Consider the following 17048-nt stretch of genomic DNA (forward strand, 5'->3'; position numbering starts at 1 on the left):
AGTTTCAAGCCATCACCTTCAAAATTTATCATTCAAACTGACAAGAAAGTTGTCATCTTGAATATAGTTCTTATAATTTCAATTTTGGCAAAAAACTATTGTTTCCACAAAATACCCCTAAAATATGTCCAAAATTAGTTCAAGTGTTCTATTGGGTACAGATTCAAAGATATCTAGCAACAAAAAAACTTTTTGTAAAGGAAAGTAAGAGAAAAATTTCAAAAGCTATCTTCGAATCTGTACCCAATGAAACACTTTAACTGATTGTGGACATATTTTAGGGGTATTTTGTGGAAACGATAGTTTTTCGCCAAAATTAAAATTATAAGAACTATATCTAAGATAACAACTTTCCTGTCAGTTTGAATGATAAATTTTGAAGGTGCTGGCTTGAAATTTTCACAGAATTATCTTGATGTACTATTTCATTGATTTCTAGAAAGATTTCACTGAAATATTGTGAAGGCATTTCGAGACACCTTATTAATTTTTGAGTTCTTTCAGCCCAGCCATTTTGTGCTTGTTTAAATTTCTTATTGTTAATCTTTTCTGCACAATGATATTATAATGCAAGTGTATTATCAAGGGCATATCATTAATGTCTAAAACGCAGTGCGAAGTAAGTATTAACGACAAACTAATAAAGTTTACCATTAAAGATGCTACACTACTTATTTCTTGATCAACAAATAGTCATCAAATACGACAGAGATAGAACAGTAGAAATTCAGATGTTATCATTCCAGCCGCGGCTTTCTTATACTATGCTTATACTATGGTGATAGTTTACAGAAAGAAAATCCCTTTTTATATTTGAGCACCTGTTATTTGCTTCGTACATTACAGTCCGAAAACAATATTGTGAAATATTGTTCGTCAATATATTGTGTAGTCTAAGTAGAACTTAAGGAAGATTTTGCTAGAGTTATTGGATCTCCAGACTATCCGAAAAGTATCACATTCACAAGTGAAATAAAAGTGAATATGGCTCTTTCTCTAGCTATTGCTAAAGGGTGTTAATTAGAACAGTGATGCAATTTTTATCGCAGGTTTTTTTCCAAATCCCCGTTAAAATTATTGCAAAAATTATTGGTTTGATTTGCTTTTCAAATTAGCAAAATCATCGGAGAAAATAAACATTTGCCTTATATATAAATGGTTTTGAAAGACGAGTTTTTATTCATCTATCGTTGTTTCTAAGCAAACGGAAGCCAAGCGAGGTTAAAGTAAAATGTCAAGATAAAGACATTGAAAAATATTCCTCATTAGACCTTTCTCCTGGCAAGTAGAAATTCCATTCAAACCTTATATCGACTAAACTCGAACCATCTCTAGACGTAAAAATATCAAGAAGAAGAAACAAGGAGAAAAAGACAACAGAAAATTTAAGGGTGTGACATCACCATGGTTTTTGCATTAGCAGGAGGAGCCACTCCTGAATTCCGTTGTCATGGAAATTCGTATCTTATGAAAGGGTTAATCTCAATTCCAATTGTATTCTTGGGTATACTTGCCAACTTCGTTGTTATTCTTGTTGGCTGGCAACAATGGAAGATATATACCGCTTGCCAAAAGTTAATCACCGCTTTAGCTGGTTTCGACCTTTTCTTTGCAGTAATGAAGTTGATTGTATCGGTGCCGTTACTTTGGACTTGCCAATGGGTTTATGGCAATTTTGGTTGTAAAACATTTGGTTCGGTGTTGGGCGCAAGTTCAAGCATCTCCATTGGTTTGATTCTTCTTATAAGTATTGAGCGATATATCGGTATCACAAACCCCTTCGCCAGGGGCCTATCACAGTCCCACCTTCTCCTCGGTTACCTAGTAACCATAATAACAGCTTTTATTTTAATGGTACCTTACACTTTGAATGTCCATATGTCATCGACCACTTTACAATGTGTCGATGATTGGGGAGATCCTTCGTTTCCATTGGTGTATTACTGGATGTTACTGCTTATAGCTTTTCTTGTACCTATCACAGTACTCCTTGTTATTAATTACAAAATAATCAAAGTTGTCAATAAATCCTTACACTTTCTTGGTTACCATGATAATGCTAAAGAAATGACGTCATCGCAAGGATTTCAGATGACGTCATTGCAGGAACGTCAGGTGACGTCATTACAAGAGCGCAAGGTGACGTCATCACAAGAACGCAAGGTGACGTCATCGCAAAAACGCAAGGTGACGTCATCGCAAGAACGCAAGGTGACGTCATCGCAAGAACGAAAGGAAACCTCATCGCAAGAACGCCAGGCGACGTCATCACAAGAGCGTCAGATACGACGTAGGCATCATGAAAATAAACGCATTTCGAGAATCTTGGCAAGTCTATTGTTAGCGTTTGTGATGTTTGTTTTGCCAAATAAAATGTATTGGTTGTTAAAATATCATGGCTCGTTGAGAGATTTGGATGTGACTGAGATGAATATTTTGATAAATATTTTGAATGTTTGTTATTCTATTCATGTTTCTGTAAATCCTCTCATTTACTCCATCATTGATGTCAGATTCAGAAAACACTTCAAAGAGATGTTTTTGTGCAAGGAATATACATGTTGATGTCAACCTTACGCCAAAAACTTTATAGAACAGTTGGATTATGTTAGTATGCAAGGGTCAACTCTCCCTAACTCGAACCTCTATTATTCGAATTTTTCTGTAATTCGAACTAAAATATTGTTTCCCTCAGCCGAAAAGTGGTCTAATAACTCTCTGTGATTCGTATCTTTCTCTAATTCGAAGAAAATTTTTGGCACTTTGAAGATCGAATTAGAGAGAGTCAACTTGGTCAACTGACGTCAAGACGTCAAATTTCACACTTATCAACCTTTAGTTGCTCGGTCGGGTTTTAAGGGGACTGGTAATGAAGTTATGAAGGGAATGACGTCTAAATTCTTTGTTTTTATGAGAATGTCAATGCAATGATTTTAGACATTTTAATGTCATTCCTTCCTGGTAAACTCGAACCCAGTTTCCTTACGCTATAAAGGTTGATATGTGTATTCATAGTCCGTATAAAAAACCCGGTTTGGAAGCCTTTTGTTTTTTTCCATTGTTTCTTACTTGAGCTTACGTTGAGAAATTAGTCTGTTTTGCTCACTTTTATTGATCATATGATTGAATCTTAAACCAATCCCAACAGGAGTACTTGGTATTGGTAACGTGATCAAAAACTGAGCAAATCGATTGTTGTCTTTTGATATTAACAAAGGAAAAAGCTAACAAAAAGTTAGAACAAAAAGCTTCCAGACCAGGACTATACGCACTATGGTGTCTTGTATTGGCAGATCTACGATTGCAGATATATTTGACCTCATTTGACCGTAGTTAAATCACCTTCACTCAGCATTCGGTATGATAGATGTCTATTGCATTGACCCCGTATTGACCAAAGAAAATTGAACTTGGTAGCTGTTTGTTTTGTTTACAAGAAACTTTAGATGTTGTATTGTATGAATATATACAAATTAGCATATGATCCAATCAGAAAGTTTGTATAAATTTTTTTCAACAAGTACGGAAAGGTCATAATCACAATCATGGTCATAATATTTAAAAAAAAAGGGAAATTCCCACAAAATCTTACAACCACAAACGATTTAGAAGTGCTCTAAATTAGGTTGGAAGGGTAGAGTTTTAGCGCTAGACTTAAGACTTAATCTGAAGATCCAAAAATCCAAAAATAGTCCAATAGGGCTCATAATATAGCCTGGAAGTCTGTAAACCCCTCCCGAATTGAAATATTCCAATAAATTTATCAATTAGACAACAACACTCTCAGTTTTAAAGGTCTTTATTAAGACCTTTTGGGTGTATCAGGTAACGATCCGTTATCGCAGAACGTTTCGGGTCTTGTTCTAAATCAGACCTTAAGGTCTTGATTTTAATAAGACCTTTATCGCGCCCAATAGAGACTATTCTAGATCCCGAAAGAGACTTCAAGGGTTCTGATTCTATCATACCTAAAAGGTCTTATTTTAAACGAGACCTTTCGAAAAAAGTCCGTTATCGCAGAACGTTTAGGGTCTTGTTCTAAATCAGACCTTTAGCGCGCCCAATAGAGACTGTTCTAGATCCCGAAAGAGACTTCAAGGGTTCTGATTCTATCATACCTAAAAGGTCTTATTTTAAACGAGACCTTTCGAAAAAAGTCCGTTATCGCAGAACGTTTGGGGTCTTGTTCAAAATTAGACCATATTAGTGCCTAAAAGAAACTATGTTTAGTACTCGTTTTTGAAGGTCTTTAATTTTCAAAAGGCCTAAATTGCCGAAACAAAACCTAACAATAATTAAGAGAAGAAGAGAATAAAAATACATTCAAGAATTTCAATCTAAAAGATATATTATACCCAATAGGATTTCTAGATATTTTTCTAACAAATATCCATTATATTATGTATATAATAGTTCTTTGATATCGAAACGTACAAGAGATGTATTGTACGTGTCCAGTTTGTTCATGACAATGATGATGATTCACGACAAAGTCTAGCTGTTTATGTAAGTACGACTGTAAACCAGATTGTCAAACAACGTCCAAGAGTTGAAAATTGAATAGACGTTTGTTGGTGACGGTGACACGAAACTTTAACGAACTGGATAGTTGCGTGCTAAAACATTCAAGAGAAGTGAGATAAAGATCACAAAACTGGTTTTTAGGACTATTACTTCATCGAAATGTCATTTAGAAAATTTAAAAAATTCTTTACTTTTGATCCAGCTCTTCAAAGTTTTCCAGAAAAAAACAAACAAATTGGGCAAAGATATATTCAATTCTTACCTCAGCAGAGAGTCGATTTTGTTCTGGCCATACTTTAAACAAACGTTTATGTGGGATTTACAGCGACAGTGACATGGGCTCACATGATGTTGGGTTAGATTCTCGTGAATGTCGAAGCTGAAAAAATTAATATAATAAAAGATTTAAAACGAATATTGCACAAAAAATAAAATAAAATTTCGTAAAAGCCTAGCTAGTAGGATCAATAATATACAAGCACAAAATTCGATCAAGCCTCGCCAAAACTTTCCATGGGTGTATTTGCAACAATAAAGCTCCATGTTTGTGGAAGAAAAAAGGACTCATCCGATCAAAAGATATATAGCTCCAGTTGACAGAAAAAGGATTTTAAGAAATTTTATTACGTGAAGATTGTGTTACTTACCTTTTTTTCTTTTCGCTCTTCAGACCGTCTTCACCCTTTTGGCTCCAAAATTGTTTTGATTGTATATTTGCACTTTGATCCAATTTTGAACTTTTCGAATTTCGAACGACGTTCGAAACATTCGAAAATTCGAAAGAAGTCGTTACACTGCTCTAGATTTTTTAAAGTGCGCGAAATCGAGACCTTTAGAGGTCTTCATAAAAGCCCTTTTTATCGTGTCTATTGGATGTTCACTATCGTGTCTATTGAAAAAGCTTGTAAATGGCAGACCTAAAAAGGTCTTGTTTCAAACCAGTGAGCCTTTAGAAGTCTTGAAGGAGACCTTTTTGGCGACCTTTTACAGCGCGCGAAATTGAGACCTTTAGAGGTCTCCATAAAAGCCCTTTTATCTTGTCTATCGGATGTTCACTATCGTGTCTATTGAAAAGGCTTGTATCAGGCAGACTTAAGAAGGTCTTGTTTCAAACGCGTGATTGAGACCTTTAGAAGTGTTGAATAAGACCGTTTCCAAGAACAGACCATGAAGGTCTTATTTCGAAAATACAAAGGAGACCTTTTTGGTGTATAGGACAAGACCTTGCTTGAATGTAAACCTTGCAAGGTCTCAATCGGCCACGCAAGAGTTTCAATTCAGACCTTTCATGATATACTAACATCTAAGTAAAAATTAGACCGGCTAAGGTCTCAAAACTAAACCTAAAAGGTTTGAATTCAGACTGATAAGGTCTTTCTTCAAATTAGCATCTAAAAGGTCTCATATAAAACCCTAAAAACTGAGAGTGAAGCGACTCTTTCGCCCGAACTTTAAATTGCTAAAAACGAGGAATTAACCAAAATTCTCAATGTATTTTGACCGAGATTGTAGGACACGAAAAAAAATACAAGAAAATATCTTCAATGCAATTTCAACAAATTCAACTTAGTATTTTATTAATGCTTGTATTGTGAAAGAAATGGTGCTGCATCATGTGCAAGATGGCCACAAAATATTCATTGATTTTTTTACTGCCTGATCAAATTATGCGATTTTCAAATTAAAATAAGTTAGTCATCAGTTATTTTTGTTTGAAATTTGCTCAATTGTTTTGATTGTCGATTGTTCACTGATTTTCGACTTTCTATTTCAAATTATACAATTTGGTTTTCAATAAAAAGTTTTCAAATCGACCATTTCGTCATAATTTCTTTGATTCACAAGTAGTAATTAGAGAGAAAATTTCTCCATAACAAACTATACGGTTATGCGTTAAGGTTATGACACAATATCGAAGGTTAACCACATTGAAATTGGCAGTTCTTACAAACCTGACAATTAACGACAATGATATGCCAATTACTGTACAATTTAATTAATGTTATTGCTTTGTTGGTATTGTTTAACTAGTCAACTTTTTATTACAAGGCTGGAGAAACATATACAGATAACTCAGTCAGTCATCGAGAGCCTTTTTTGGGGGCGAAATAGACTAGTCTTGGTTAGAAAGAAAAGAAGAAATTTTATTTGCCTCGACTTTTTAGAGCGAGGAAAGATAACATGGCTTTTCTTTTGAAATATTTTTGTCTCTTTTGTATGACTGGTAGGTATATTTCAAATCACCTTACATTTATAGGGAAGGTTCTTTAATTTTTCTTCTTCAGTGGTTGATGTGAGTCGATACAAGGATACGAGCGGCTAAATCATCCAACAACAAGTTGATCTCTATGATAGAATTTCTAGCATATTTCTAGCTTCTGTTTTGATAAGAACATCCAACATTTTTGAAGCCTTGATGTCCAAATTTTTGATTTTTAAGTCTAGAAATGTTCTGAAAATGTTCTTAGTTTAACCTTTTTTTCAGTACTTGTTTCTGCAATTTCCTAAGAAATAGGGTATTTTAGATTCCTTACAAAACCTTGAAATGTTCTTAACTTGTTCTTAATATTTTGGCCATAGAAGTCTCACATTATGTTCTTATAAGAAAACTATGTAAATTTCATTTCTAGATGTCATCAGAAGTTCTCAACCACCACCATTACTATTACCAGGAGAAGCTCTTCCATTACCAGAGCTGTCATTACCAGCAATTGATTCCTTCACTACCGTCATCAACACTTTCAATGACAGCGCTGACATCGAATGGCCAACCTACAACAATTTTACTATGTACCAAATCACTGCTATAAATCTGGTAGCCAAAATTCAAAGCAGAGAATACACTTTCTATACTAGCAAAGGGACTTTGGATGGACTGGAGCAAGGCACTAATATACTGAAAATTAAAGGAGGGATTTTTGGTCAATGCAGTGATCAGTATGCAGATCTATTGGGAAAGGTTGGACATGTTATCATCAAAGGTAGTTGTTGTTTATTTTTAATCATTTGCAGAATACTGATTTTTGAAAGAAATGAACCCCTGGATATCCAATATTCTTAACAGGAGGGCTAAAGACTTACTGTTAGAAAGCCCTGTCTTTGAGGGTACTTTAATAAAATAATTTTAGTTTGATATCGAAAATCATACACTCTGACCAAGTAGTAACAGATAGTTGATAACGTTGATGCTAAACATTTTCTCCAGAAACCATATTGAAAGGGAAATATTTTTTATATCCAGTTTAGGGTCTAAAATTTCTTATAGTTTTTGCTTGCGTCATCTTAATTAATTTTGTTTTATGAACCAACCCTCTTCAGAAAATTCTTCCTCTCTTCGTTACAATCTGCATTTGATTTAAGACTTTCATTGATCGATTGATTTCAAATTATATTCAGTTATGATAAGATAAATACCTTGCATCCTCACCACCCTGCTACACACAACGTTCTTTCAACGTTAGTCTAATGTTCACAACGTCCATAAAACGTTAGATGAACGTTAAAACAATGTTTTGTGTGCCAGCTGGGTAATTATTAGAAAAACTCAACTCTATTTCTTGATTCTTGCGATGAATAACTGTTATTTGTTACCTGTTGGCCAATTATCTTTCGCATTTACTAATTATATGAGCAGACTAATTTTGAATTTTTTCCTTACAACTGTATTTTTATTTCCAAAATGAACATCGTCAAAGTTTTTTAGAAGTTTCGCACGATGTTTTATCATGAAGTATGATGTTTAAGACAGAGGTTCTTACTTATAATTTCATGCTCTTCCTAATGGCCTTATTTTGAGATATGACGGTTTGAAAATTTGCTCCCGTATATGGGCATATATGGCGGGTAAATAAAAAAAGCCTCATGTTAGCACCATGTCTTTATAGTGACATCTTATTTATTTATTTAGAGTCAAGTCCAAGAAGAATTGAGATACCAAATTTCAAAGTTCAATTCGCTCTTGATGAAAGGTTACAAATGACATTTGATGCATCTTGGGATAGCATGGAAAACGCAAAGGATTATTTATTGACAGTTTCGAGGACTGAAGATTGTGTTCCAAACGAGTTGTCATGGGTTACCAACCAAACATCATTGACTGGCGCGTGGAATGGATTTGATTTAGAGGAGCCTTCCACTTTCTTGTTTGACGTGCGAGTGAATAGCAACATCAACGAATCAGATACAATAAGACCTAAAGCTCCACAAATTCGGAATGTCATACGTAGTAAGAACTATTATAATCTTTAGTTTTCTTTAGTTTTGGCAATCTTTCTGCTTAACTATTTCTTCTTGAATTAAGCGCATTTTTCTTTCCGGATATACACAACAATGCAAAGAAATTACACGTTTTTTTAATAAGAACATCCAAAGTTTTTAGAGTCTTTGAATGTTCTTAATTTAGTTTTAAGCTAAAAATGTTCTTAACATGTTCTTATTTTTAATAATTTTGGCCATTTTGTCTTTTTGTCCATTTTTCTAAGAAATCTTAGAGTCGGCAAAGCCTTAAATTGTTCTTAACTTGTTTTTAGCATATTGGCCATCGTAGCCTTATGTTCTTATAAAGTTTGTTCTTACATAAAAAACGTGTATATGATTTTTTAAATAACCTGTTTCGATTCTATCCATCTCTAGACGTTGGTCTTCTTGGGGTACGAGTCCTCTCCACTGGACAACATTTCATCAAAGTATCTATTCCTGCCATACCGGATAACTATTTCGTAATCATTCATTCACCATCCGATGAAAACTATACGGTCAACCGCACTCCCGGAGCTATCCAACTATCCGGACTTCAAGTTTCTACTAAATACAAATTCACAGTTTTCTCCACGAAATTCCGCAATGATGTCTTTGTGTCACAGACTCTTGAAGTCTTTACAGGCCCAGGTATAACTTTTGTTCTTTAGTTACTCATTTTTTCTTTTTTTCTTCCATAATAAAAACCTTCTACTGCTCTAGGGGCTGAGTTAGTTCTCGTATGCACATCGGCGTATAGTCATTTTTTCTTTTGATCATGAAAGTATAGTCCTTGAAGAGTCAGAAAACTAAAAAGGCTTGAAAATCTAAAATCCGCCATTATGGAAATTTGTGCCTGATCCAAATAACGTCACACACGTTTTCTGACTCTTCAAGGACTATACCATCATGATCAAAAGAAAAAATGACTATACGCCGATACGCATACGAGACCTAACTCAGCCCCTAGAGTATACTGTCCAAGCTTCACTTTATCAGTGCAAAAACGTGCTATAGAAAGGCTTATATATTTACTACAGTACAAAGGCATTAGGATCGCAAAAAAATTGACTTTTTATGTTATAAAAACTGTTTTTGAAATTCTCATTTATACTCTCATTTTAGCTTTTCCACCCACACCACCAACGTTACCACCCTTCCTTACTTTCAAACCCATCAAAAATGAATGGGCTGTCAAGAAAATTAACATCTACAAGAATGGAATAGACATCGAATTTCCTTACTATAACAATTACACAAGTTATCAAGTAGATGCTGTCAGGAAACAACCTCTACCTTTTCAAAAAACCTATATTTTCAACAACACAAACAAAGGCTCATTAGATGTCCCGTCCGGAATTATTTTATTGAAGATTATTGGTATTCCCGGACAGTGCAGTGATATCATCAAAGAAGATACAATTGGGAAAACTGGAATAGCTGTAGTTAACTGTAAGAAGTTTGTTATTGATACGAATGCAGATATAATGTTCTTTCAACGTTAATCCAACGTTCATAAAGTCTCTAACTTTGATTCTGTGAATTTGTTTTGAATACACTGCTTACTTAGCAAATGAAAAAAAACATTTAATTTAATATCCCTGATTTACAAACCCTAGTTGGATCCTGGTTACTAGAAAATATTAGTCTAAACTTAAAATTCCAGATTTTAATTCAAGTATACTTAGTACATTAATTCTATTTTTTCAGCCTTATACCCAAGCAGGATTGATATACAAAATTTCAACGTACAAGTGGCATGGGACAAAAGCATGCAGCCCCTTTTCAAAGCATCATGGGATAGTGTGGAAAACGCAAAGGATTATATACTCAATTACAGGAACACAGAAGATTGCTCAACGAATGAGATGTCGGCTCTAATCCCGCGAACATCTGTAATTGGACCATTGGAAAGGACTGGATCTACTTTCGTTTTCCACGTGAGAGTTCAAAGCACAAAACCGAGCACTTCATCCTACAGACCGGTAGCTCCACAACTTCGAAAACTTGTTCAAGGTAACATGATCTTTTATTATAATATATTTGAAAAAGTTTTCATTTTACACTTTCATAATCTTTAGGCCGAACAGATTTTGAATTTTTCCTTTGGTCTTACTTTTCGTTATAAACCTACAACATCTTAATATAGTCTAATTTTAACATCAAAACAATAATCGTTCGGGTTTTTGAGAGTCTTAAGCACCTAAGATTCTGTCAGAGATTAAGAAAAACGTTCAACCTTGGGGAAGGATTTGACAACTTTATAAGCCATAGGCTCTCCCTAGATCTTTCCATGCTTTCTTTTTTAGAGGAACTCGCAGATGCTCAGATCCTCAAAAGTGGCAACAATTCCATTACACTTCTCCTTGGTAATGACACCGAAGAATACCACATTCTGATTGGTGCAAAGAGGTTGACTGCCAAACCTGGACGATTTGTCATCACCAACCCTCCATATGATGATCAGAATACTGTCTTCATTACTGTTCTGTCTGCATCTTTTGGAGATCGACTTTTAAAGAGCTTGTTCACAGTACAAGGTATGTCTTTTTTCTTCCATTTCAGGCTTCAAGACTTCAAGACTTGGGATGCATGGCTTTATAATAGAAGACTCGATTGTCTTAAACATCAAGGATTTATTATACTGTCTCAACAAGTGTCAAGACGTGTACACACATAGCGTAAAAGATTTTAGTCTAAAAAAGCTACTTGAACTGCAATGAGATTAGAAGTCGCGACTTTTGCTAGAACAACTGTTCTACTATTCTCTATACCTATCTTTTCTTTATAGTTTGTTCACAAGTCTGTCCGGCTATCATTGAAGGAGTTTGCGGATCAGATGGGAAGACTTATTCCAATCAATGTCAACTTGAAGTTGCAGCTTGCAAAAGTCATGGTAAAATCACCAAAAAGAACGATGGTCCATGTGAAAGTAAAGGTAAAACACAGAAAAAGCATGTCGGTCTAACCTTTCTAAACTTGAAACTAGAAACCAGAATTATAGTAACTTAAAAACTCTGATTAATAACCACATGAGAAAATTGTCGATCCTTTGCCTAGGGATTGTCCATTTTCAGTTGTGGATTTATAGTTCGATCACGTAAGTTTGGAATTTTAAATGCGGGAAAGAAAAGAAACTGGGCAAACCTTTTTTCCCATTATGGAAGTGTATTACCAATGTATTAGTGATAACGGATTTCCACACGTGGAAAACGAATATCTTTAACTTTCTAAAGGCACAATTACATCTAATTGCATCGGGGAATCAAAAACCCAAGTTCTTAATTGATTATGGATGGGTTGGGAAAAGAGAGATCGCGAGCTTTTAACATGACTACTCTCTACAAGCTAGGGAAAGTAAATATCACGAACTGTGCCCTTGCTTGCTTTATTCTATTCTCTATTTCTGGATCGGGAAAAGTGATTTATTAAATTAAGTTAAGGAAATAAAATTTCCACTCCAGTAGATCATACAATGCCGCAAATTGGGTATTGGTGTAGAATTTACAAATGGCTATAAATTGGCTTAATCTTTTCAGGTAGCGATTTTGGGCACAACAACTGAACACCATGACTCTTTACACCAATATCTTACCGTGAAAAGCACAGCTCAAAATCATATATTTACGCTGTGCCGACGAATCGAGATTCTATTCATCGCGCAATCAGCGAAGACAAAAGTAACCATGACGACCATCCAAGATCTTGGATGAGCGTCATAGTCGATATTTTTATTCCCGTCGTTGAAAACACAACTTACAAAAAGTCATCAATGCTTTGTAAAAAGAGTCAGTGATAGAGAATCATAACATAAAATCTGTCTATTATTTCGATTCAATTAAAGTGACATTTCCATAATTAAAAGTTTAGTAATTACTGTTATACATTTGGGGATCATGTAAAAGATTTCTTTCGAAATAAACTCATTTCAACTACACTTGGAGGTTTCTGGGGAATTCGTAATTAGTAAACTGCATACTAATACAGTCTGCTAGACATTAATATGGTAATATTTGCTCTTCATCTTTGATTTTTTCTACAGTGATTAGATTGACACATGCGCGATAAAATTTCTATTATTTGTCTTCAGAGGTTACTATTTTCTTTGAAAACTTAACCTCTGATACTCAGGGTACCAATATCTCTTTTTCTTTCTCTACCAATTTAGCATGCTCTAACAAAGTTTGCGCACATCATAAGGCAAGTCCTGTGTGCGGCTCCAACAAATTAACTTATGAGAATGATTGCCAACTTCAATACGCTTCATGCAAGAGTAATAGAAGTATAACGAAGGAACACGAAGGTGCTTGTGGCGATAGTAAGTGATATATGCAAAGTTAATCCATCTCAATAACTTTTCTTTAAAGGGAAGTTTACTCAAAGTTCTGATCCGCTGGTTCTACTTTATCTACTAGTAATTAGTTGTGTAATAACAATACGCCCCTGCTTGTTTATTCTTCAAAGATATTCAAATTCCTGTTTGAAAATACTTTCAGAATGATGCCTATACACTATTCCATCTCACTCCTTCCCATGTTTATCACAGCAACCTAATATTAGCAGAAAATTATATCCTAAAAAATAACCAGGTTCAAAAAAATATTTTCATAAGGTAACTTTTTCATATATTTTAACTGACTTTGTTTAGGTGTGTTACTCGCAATGTCCGTTGAATGCTCAGACCACCATCAAATTGATCTCGCATGGGAAGGCCCGAAATCTCTCACATACAATCTGATAAAGTCTCAAAAACTTAACACCACCCACTATAAAATTGTAGGTAATCAAACTTTGAAAGGTGTCACGCGTCATTCTCTGACCTGTTTGAAGCCGAATACAACTTATTCAATCTCACTGAATGTTGCTCATCATAACAAAAATGCGAAACTTTATATTATCAACCCACCATATCTCGACGTTTCAACAGGTATAATTTTCTCTATCTATACTAAAACTCAACATATTCTGCGGAACGTCTTTCCATAGTCAAAATTTTCTCATTTTTGAGTCGAATCAACTTAACGCTCTTGCTCCTAATATGGATTAGACTGTTCACAATACATTGCAAATGTGTAGAGTATACGAGACTGTTCATCTAACGTTTCCTGACCATCTAAAAAAAACGATTAATAACTATTTAAAAAAAACGAGAAAAAGAACGATAAATCTCTAAATAGCGACAAATTTCATATTTCGGGAATTAACTGCATATGGTTTAAAAGAACGACAAATTACGCATGCGTATAAGGATCTATTTGGGTGAGCTGGAAACATTACATGAACCACGGAGGTAATAAAAATATAGATGGAGATAACACTCCTACTATTCTATTGTATTGTATCATTGATAGCAAACTGTTGCTTTGTTGCTTTGGGAAAAAGCCATTAATTTTGCTTTCGCTCATGGGAATACTTGAGTCGAAGAGAATTTGAATAAAATCACGCTATATTTTTAATTTGTTCATTGTGTGATGACAGTTTTGTTTATAAAACATAAGAAAACCTTGCAAGAAAAAGCACAGAACATCGAATTTAAAATGTTCGCTGCTCAGGATATCCTAGGCAATTTTTGTCAATATTTACATATTTACTAATGCCAATCTTTCAACTATATTCTATCAAATTTTTGAGGCAGCTGCTATTTTAGATCTAAAGATATTTATAGCAAAGAACCTTCCACAAACAACAAAGAATTCGCAAAATTTGAAGAAGTTTACCTCTCGAAAGTTTCCCGATAAAATAAAAACTTCTTTTAAAACTATAAATTATTACTCGAAAAAAATTCGCATTTTACCTAAAAATACGAGGTTTCGTTGGACAGAAAACTTTACTTTAGTTCTTATAATCTATATCTTGATTGATTTTTGCTATCAAGGATTGGTAATCAAAGGAGGCCGATTTGAAAGAAATTTCTAAAGAGTTTTATGACTTCTCTGGCTATTACAGAAAAGTTGTTACTCCATCTATTTTTTATTACCTCTATACAGTATACTTTACTGTTACCTCTGTCAGATGTGAGCAGTGGAAGGTGATTTTTTGCACCCAGCAGTGACGCCTTTCGGAAATCTCTAAATTTAATTTTGTAAAAGAGGCTGTTCTCAGGGTTAAAGGATTAAAACAATCTTGAATATTTTCACAGGATACCGATCAGATGGAAACATCAGATGTTCAAATATTTTTTATGAAGATCAATGCACTGGAAAAGCAAGCAGTAAGTTCCATGCTATTTTACCATCATTATCACAGTCTCTGATAGACGATGCTATCGCCCGTGTAATATATTATTATGATATTACGATATAACAAATCTAATTGTATATTATAAAACGTAATATGTTGCGCGGCGGAAAATAGAGTCTGTGCTAAATCCATTCATTTGTTTTGCTTGGACTGACCATAGAAAATTGAGCCCCTCCGACTATTTTTCGCCCGCGCGGACAAAATTTCCGCCCGACTGCTAATTTGATCGTGTTTGAGGTTATTCTTTATTTTTCGAATTTGTCTTAGACTATAGCATAGTTTAAGTCTCTGAGAATTACACTGTGACGACAGACCGCCATTCATTCAAAGGAGGGGAAGATAGGTCTTATTCCGAAGAGTATACAATTTCCCCCAGAAAGCCTCTTCTACACTTTACAGATATCATTTAAATAATGACGCAATGTTTCGAGCTCCAACCCTGACTGATGAGATCGAAATAATCAAAAATCGAAAATATCGAAAAGGTCAAAAAGGAAGAATAAAAAAAGTCCACTTTTTGCCGTCTACAACCCCGACCACCGATTCATTTCTAATAGTTTATCACGTGAATTAACTACATGTGGTCTAAAAGAACGACAAATTACGCATGCGTGTTAACGCAGAAGTCTGATATTTTAACTCTTCGGAATGGTACCTTTCTCTGACTGAAAGAGGGCATACACGTTTTTTTTATAAGAACATCCAAAAATTTTTAGGCCTTCTGATGCTTTTTGATTTTTGATAATCTATATTTTTCTAAAAATACGTTTAAATTCGTAAATATTTGCTCATAAATCCTCAACCTCGATTGATAAGGTATAATTAATTTCCTATAAAAAAAGTGTGAAAATATCAGTATTCATTTTCCCATGATGTTTTTTTTCTAGGTATGGCGTCACAGATTCAAATAACGAGCCTCGTTTTCAATTTATTGTTTTCATTCATGGTCTACTACACCGTACATTGATCTCTAAAGAATCCATAGATGTGTACAGTGATCTCTATAAAGAAGTCCTAGATGGGTACACTGACCTCTAAAGAAGCCCTAGATGGGTATGCTGATCTCTAAAGAAACCCTAGATGTGTACATTGATCTCAAAAGAAGCCCTAGATGGGTACACTGACCTCTAAAGAATCCCTAGAAGGGTACGCTAATCTCTAAAGAAGCCCTAGATGGGTACACTGATCTCTGTAGAAGCCCTAGATGGGTACACTGATATCTAAAGAAACTCTACAATCAGTGACGAAATACTTGGCACAAAAAGGAGATTCACCGGGGTGTTTTGAAAACACAATCGAATTGTAAGTGCTCCAAATTAGGTTGGAAGGGTAGAGTTTTAACTCTGACTTTTAAAACGCCAGACTTAAGACTTTGGCCCTTAGGATCTGAGGATCCAAAAGTTCAAAAATGGTCCAGTAGGGTTTGAAATATAGCCTAGAAACCAATAAATCCCTCCCAAATCGAAATAATCGATGAAATCAAGTTGAAGGCCTGAAATTGACATTCTCGCTCGAACTTCAATTTTCGAAAAATGGTAAATTAGCCAAAAGTGCTAATATATTATGGCACTGATTGTAGATAGGTATTCGTATCAAATTTTTTAGTTTTTTGTTTTTATCCAAAGTATTGTAATTAGTTTCAAGATTTTTTACATAATTTTTTTAGTATCTAAAAATTTATTTCCGTAAATATCAACTTTCTTATCGTAAAGAAAAATTTTTTAACGAAAATTTCTCATCGTTTCATCGTTTACATGCTTTTTTATAAGAATAAATTTGGGTTTGATTTAGATCCTGACCTAAGAATACCTTAAGAATATTTAGTAATTAAGAATATCCATGATGAAATGGAAAATACCATTCTTATAAAAAATTTATTTGAAAAAAAGAAAAGAAGAAAATGAATGTTTATTAGTTAGAAAAGTGAAATGATATCATCATGTTTTAATATCTCTTAAACGAATATCATTCGAAATATTTGGCCTTGAAAGAATGAAGCAAAACCATTAGTGTCGATCCAAAGGTGTGAAAATTAGGCCCAAACCAAA

The 17048-nt window shown here is 34.4% G+C and overlaps 2 protein-coding genes and 1 long non-coding RNA gene across 4 annotated transcripts; 2 read left to right on the forward strand and 1 right to left on the reverse strand.

The window, feature by feature from the left end:
• Positions 1 to 1404: 1404 nt before the first annotated feature.
• On the forward strand, positions 1405 to 2565 carry LOC136818299 (5-hydroxytryptamine receptor 1E-like). The gene has a single exon (XM_067074681.1). The coding sequence runs from the start codon at positions 1405 to 1407 to the stop codon at positions 2563 to 2565; it is 1161 nt and encodes a 386-aa protein (XP_066930782.1).
• Positions 2566 to 4330: 1765 nt separating this feature from the next.
• LOC136818245 (uncharacterized) lies at positions 4331 to 5336 on the reverse strand. Its single transcript, XR_010848218.1, has 3 exons — positions 5172 to 5336; positions 4787 to 4903; positions 4331 to 4616 (listed from the first exon to the last, which is right to left on the reverse strand). It is a non-coding gene; the product is annotated as an uncharacterized lncRNA (long non-coding RNA).
• A 1192-nt stretch (positions 5337 to 6528) lies between these two features.
• On the forward strand, positions 6529 to 16727 carry LOC136818225 (uncharacterized). 2 transcript variants are annotated; one of them, XM_067074592.1, is made up of 13 exons: positions 6529 to 6748; positions 7155 to 7505; positions 8432 to 8749; positions 9157 to 9411; positions 9886 to 10212; positions 10471 to 10776; positions 11070 to 11300; positions 11552 to 11698; positions 12929 to 13078; positions 13409 to 13687; positions 14900 to 14971; positions 15888 to 16240; positions 16580 to 16727. In XM_067074592.1, the coding sequence occupies exons 1-12, from the start codon at positions 6706 to 6708 to the stop codon at positions 15965 to 15967; spliced, it is 2559 nt and encodes an 852-aa protein (XP_066930693.1). In that variant the 5' UTR covers positions 6529 to 6705; the 3' UTR covers positions 15968 to 16240; positions 16580 to 16727. The 2 variants fall into 2 exon arrangements, with proteins under 2 accessions (XP_066930693.1, XP_066930694.1); XM_067074593.1 differs by having other exon boundaries at positions 6551 to 6748; positions 15888 to 16053; positions 16584 to 16727.
• Positions 16728 to 17048: the final 321 nt, after the last annotated feature.

This window comes from Clytia hemisphaerica, unplaced genomic scaffold, assembly GCF_902728285.1.
Source record: "Clytia hemisphaerica strain Z4C2 unplaced genomic scaffold, Clytia hemisphaerica genome assembly, whole genome shotgun sequence".
Taxonomy (NCBI): domain Eukaryota; kingdom Metazoa; phylum Cnidaria; class Hydrozoa; order Leptothecata; family Clytiidae; genus Clytia; species Clytia hemisphaerica.

Bases quoted from the DNA above. Each gene is read 5' to 3' on its own strand.
- LOC136818225 (XM_067074592.1), top strand. From the start codon at position 6,706: ATGGCTTTTCTTTTGAAATATTTTTGTCTCTTTTGTATGACTG. The intron at 10,777-11,069 runs GTAACATGATCT...TTTCTTTTTTAG, and splicing joins ACTTCGAAAACTTGTTCAAG to AGGAACTCGCAGATGCTCAG. The intron at 11,301-11,551 runs GTATGTCTTTTT...TTTTCTTTATAG, and splicing joins GAGCTTGTTCACAGTACAAG to TTTGTTCACAAGTCTGTCCG.
- LOC136818299 (XM_067074681.1), top strand. From the start codon at position 1,405: ATGGTTTTTGCATTAGCAGGAGGAGCCACTCCTGAATTCCGTTGTCAT.